We start from the raw sequence: 4,151 nt of genomic DNA on the forward strand, positions 1-4,151 counted from the left end.
AAAAGAGTCTCATGGAACTTTCCTACCTGGACTGGCTTTGAACTTCAATCCTCAGATCTCCTCCAGAGAAGCTAGGATTACAGGCGTGAGTTACTGGTGCCTGTCTTTCATTTTCTTATTTAAACACTGCCTTAGAGCACTGTGTGATTACATTCCTTTAATATCCAGATCAATGCTAGTACAATACAAATGTTTTGCTGTAATTCTGGTATTTACAGCAGACGACTGGGTAGTGCAATCCAGAGGTTTAGGTACAAATTTCACAGTTACAAAATGCCAACAACAGCTTGTCCTCAGAGGACACTCACCAAGGAGCTAATCAAAGGCCAGAATCATTGACAACAGTCTTTGTTTAAGCAAAGCATGTATGGAGAATAAAGATTCCATGACTGGTTATCAAGTTCACAGCCAAGGAGAAACAAGTCACATCGGTAGCAACACAACATCCAGTATAAAAGCGAGTGCAGGCTGTATGTAGTTACTACAGAGCTGGGGAAGTAGGGGCGCAGGAGACAGGAGGTGAGGCCAGACCACACCCTCCTGTCCGTGGGGTCTGTTCATTCTGAGGACTTCACCCCAGGCTTGATGCGTAGACAAAACTGGCTGACTTTCAAAGTGAATGATAAAGGTTAATTTCATAAAAAAGGAACAAAAGGGGACTGGGAAGGTGGCTCAGTTTTAGAGTGCTTGCCTCGCATGCATGAGGCCCTGGGTTTGATCCCACAGCGCCACATAAACAGAAGAAAGTCAGAAGTGGCGCTGTGGCTCAAGTGGTAGAGCGCTAGCCTTGAGCTGAAGAGCTGAGGGACAGCGCCCAGGCCCAGAGTTCAGACCCCATGACCGACAAAAAAAGACCAAAAAAAAAAAAAGGAACAAAAGCCTCCCACTCCAGCTCTCTGTTCTTTGGTGAGGCTGTCTGCCCAATATGGGCTTACCATGCTGTTTCTGTGGGTGGATTTTTATTGTTGCCTTGCATGAAGAGTGAACGGCATGAACAGGTTTGCTCTTGTGGTCACACCTGTTGTCCCATAGGCAGCCGCTGTCCTAGAGAATGGAGCCAGTGAGTATTTTCTACTGAACTCTTGGTAGATGTCGGCCTACCCTTCACAAAGGCTCAGCTGCCATGGTGCATCTAAGCTGTTTCTCAGTGCTGAGTGGCTGTAGGGCAGGAGGAGAGGTGAGGGTTGACTGGCCTTGTCCTGCTGGCAGCCTCCTTGGCACTCAGGCTTGACACAGCTCCTCACCAGTAGGAGGAGACTCTCCTAATCAGGAAAACAGCCAGCTCTTTCTTCCACCATTGTGGTAAATGAAGTTGAGAAGAGCTGGCCTACATTCAATGAAGTCTAGAGATTACTTATTTTCTTCTTGAGAGAATGGCCCACCCTCCTGCCTCCAGCGCCCAAGTGTGTGCACCATACAGGTGTGTGCTGCTGCACACAGCTTAAGCCTAGAGGTTTAAAATCCATCTGCAAATGCAATCAGTGTCTGGCAGGAGCGTTCCATCTTCAGATTAATTGGTAGCACTATACTGCTGCTTCTTTCTATGAAGCTTTTATGCTCTGTTTTCAATTTCTCACACGTTTGTTCATTTTTAGTGTCAGCAAATGAGCATGTTGAGTTTGGTTTTGTTTTTTTCTGATACTGGTATTGAACCTAAGACCTCAAGCATCCTAGGCAAGTACTCTTAACACTGTGCTTATCTCAGTTCTAGTCCATTTAAATATAGACTTCAGCTAACTTTGGTTTTTAATACTCTTAATGCTCTAAGCACGTTTATAGCTTTAATGTTCATGAATTACTGTGATAGAAGCTTTTGGGTTTTGTTTTTGCTCTAGTGCTGGGGGTCCAGTCCGGGGCCTTGCACATGCCGGACCACCCAGCAGAGCTTTGTTCATTTTCTTACACAACTCCCCCTAAGACTGCAGTGGATGAATGACTTCAGATGGGCACTAAGTACTCCACACAATGTTGGTTTAGAGAAAATGGAAAAATTCCCCCGGCCACTGTGAAGCACCGGGTCTGACCAGGCTCAGGTCAGGTCCTCTGGACCCCCACTTCTGAGAGGAAGGGTGGTTCTGGGGAGCCTCATGGGGTGTCAGTGGGCTCAGAGGGAAAAGCAAAAGCTTCACTTGATGAAGGCAAGAAAACACACCACAGTACAGGTCACACCAGAGCAGCAGCATAGATACTCATTACTTATGAAAAAATATACCCTTGGAAGCCGGTCGACCGGCACTCATAGGTACCACCGACTTATATTCTCGTTCTCACTGGAAGAAGACAACTGCATAGACACAAACATACTGCACAAAACTTTTAGGTTCAGTTTCCATGTGGTCCCTGGTCATTGTCCATGTGACTCAAGTGTGAAGGTTCTGGAGCCTGTCTCTGCTTCACTGGCAGATGTTAGAGGTGTCAGGCAGCCGTGGCTATGGCTGTGACCCTTTGGCATCAAGCAGACCTTGTTACATGTTTCAGGGACTCCAAATGACAGCAGACTCTGAATAATCAGCGAACCAGACTGTGGTCCTGCTTTTGAGGAAGCTGTTGGCGCTTCAGGGTAGCTTGCTGTTCCCTTGCCAGTACAGCTTTTCTTCTCCCTTGTTCTGTTTCCAGCGGCAGAGAAGCAGCATCTTGAAGGTCTTCCTGAAGGTTTGGTTGCAGAGTGCGTAGCAGACGGGGTTGACTGTGCTGTTGACATAGCACAGCCAGTAACCCAGGTGCCACAGGGCGGAGGGGATGCACTTGTCACAGAACGTAGACACCAGAACCATGATGTTGTACGGGGTCCATGTGAGGATGAAGGCCAGGAGGATGGCACTCAAGGTCTGGGCTGCTTTCCTCTCTTTGACAAGGACCATTCTCTTCCTTTTGGTCATTTGATGGCTGAGGTTGGGGTCCAGGCCTTTGGCCGAAGCGTGCTTGGGCCTTGGCAAGGAGCAAGGCATGATTTTTACCTTGCGACAGCCATTGTTGGTCTCCTGGGTCCCATCAGCCTTCACCACCAACCGGAACTTATAGGCGATGCATTTCTGATTGCTGAGTCTGTGAGTTGGTGCTGTGGACAGGAAGTATTTTGGGGTGTGGCAGTCACTGTTTTCAGTTTGAGCTCTCGTTTCTTTGGTCTCTTCTTCAGCACCAAATTCTTCCCCTGGGCTTTCCTTGGGCTGGCTCTTGTAGACCACTTGGAAGACAGGGTGAGCGGGCGGCTTGTCCTGCTCCTCCTCAGAGGCGTAGCTACTGCAGCTCGAGGGCTGCTCGGTTCTGGCCCAGTGAGTGCCTGGGCCAGGGGCTTGGGATGGCTTCGCTGGGGTGGAGGAGCTCCTGCGGGAGGGTGACCAGGAGGCCCCGCTCCTCCCTCTCTGGGCCGGGGTGGGCCCTGGGTCACCACAGCAGCTCGGGAGCAGACCCCTGGGGGCCGGCTTCCTCTTCTCAGACTGGCCCGCAGAATCAGAGCCCTGGAGGTCAGCCAGGTCCTTGGTTCGCTTCTCCGTCTCCCGGTAGATTCGGCAGTAGAGGATAGTCATGACCGAAACAGGGATATAGAACGCCGCGATGGCCGTGCCAAATGTGATGGTGGGCTCGGAGAGGAACTGGATCTGACATTGGTCTGGTGGCACCGTCCGCTTCCCAACCAGGTACTGCCAGCAGAGGATTACTGGGGCCCAGAGGAGGAAGGAGATGAGCCAGGCCAGGCCGATCATGGTGCCAGCCCTCTTCGGGGTGCGCTTGGCCCGGTACGTCAGGGGTCTTGTGATAGAAAAATATCGGTCAAAACTTATTACTAGCAGGTTCATGACAGAAGCGTTGCTGGCCACGTAGTCCAGGGCCAGCCAAAGGTCGCAGGCCAGACTGCCGAGAACCCAGCGTCCCATGAGGATGTAGGTGGTGTAGAGGTTCATGGAGAAGACCCCAATGATGAGGTCTGCACACGCCAAGCTGAGCAGGTAATAGTTGTTAACTGTCTTCAGCTGACTGTTGACTTTGAAGGAGATCATGACCAAGACGTTGCCCACGACAGTGATCAGGCTGACCGCAGCCGTCACCACGGCGATGGTGACAACTTCCCACAGCCCCCGGGGTTCTGAAGGCCGGTCTTCTCCCGGGGTGCCACTGGCCGTGGTTGCATTGTGGTAAGATTCTCCTTCCAT

At 50.7% G+C, this 4,151-nt stretch overlaps 1 protein-coding gene across 1 annotated transcript; it reads right to left on the minus strand.

The window, feature by feature from the left end:
• Nucleotides 1-2,237: 2,237 nt before the first annotated feature.
• Nucleotides 2,238-4,151, minus strand: Chrm5 (cholinergic receptor muscarinic 5). The gene has a single exon (XM_070005665.1). It carries the CDS (start codon nucleotides 4,149-4,151, stop codon nucleotides 2,556-2,558), a length of 1,596 nt encoding a protein of 531 aa, XP_069861766.1. The 3' UTR covers nucleotides 2,238-2,555.

This window comes from Dipodomys merriami, unplaced genomic scaffold (assembly GCF_024711535.1).
Source record: "Dipodomys merriami isolate MVZ:Mamm:240054 unplaced genomic scaffold, mDipMer1.0.p SCAF_69, whole genome shotgun sequence".
NCBI classification, from domain to species: Eukaryota; Metazoa; Chordata; class Mammalia; order Rodentia; family Heteromyidae; genus Dipodomys; species Dipodomys merriami.

What these genes read in the sequence shown, in the direction of transcription:
- Chrm5 (XM_070005665.1), bottom strand. Translation starts at nt 4,151, where the DNA reads ATGGAAGGAGAATCTTACCACAATGCAACCACGGCCAGTGGCACCCCG.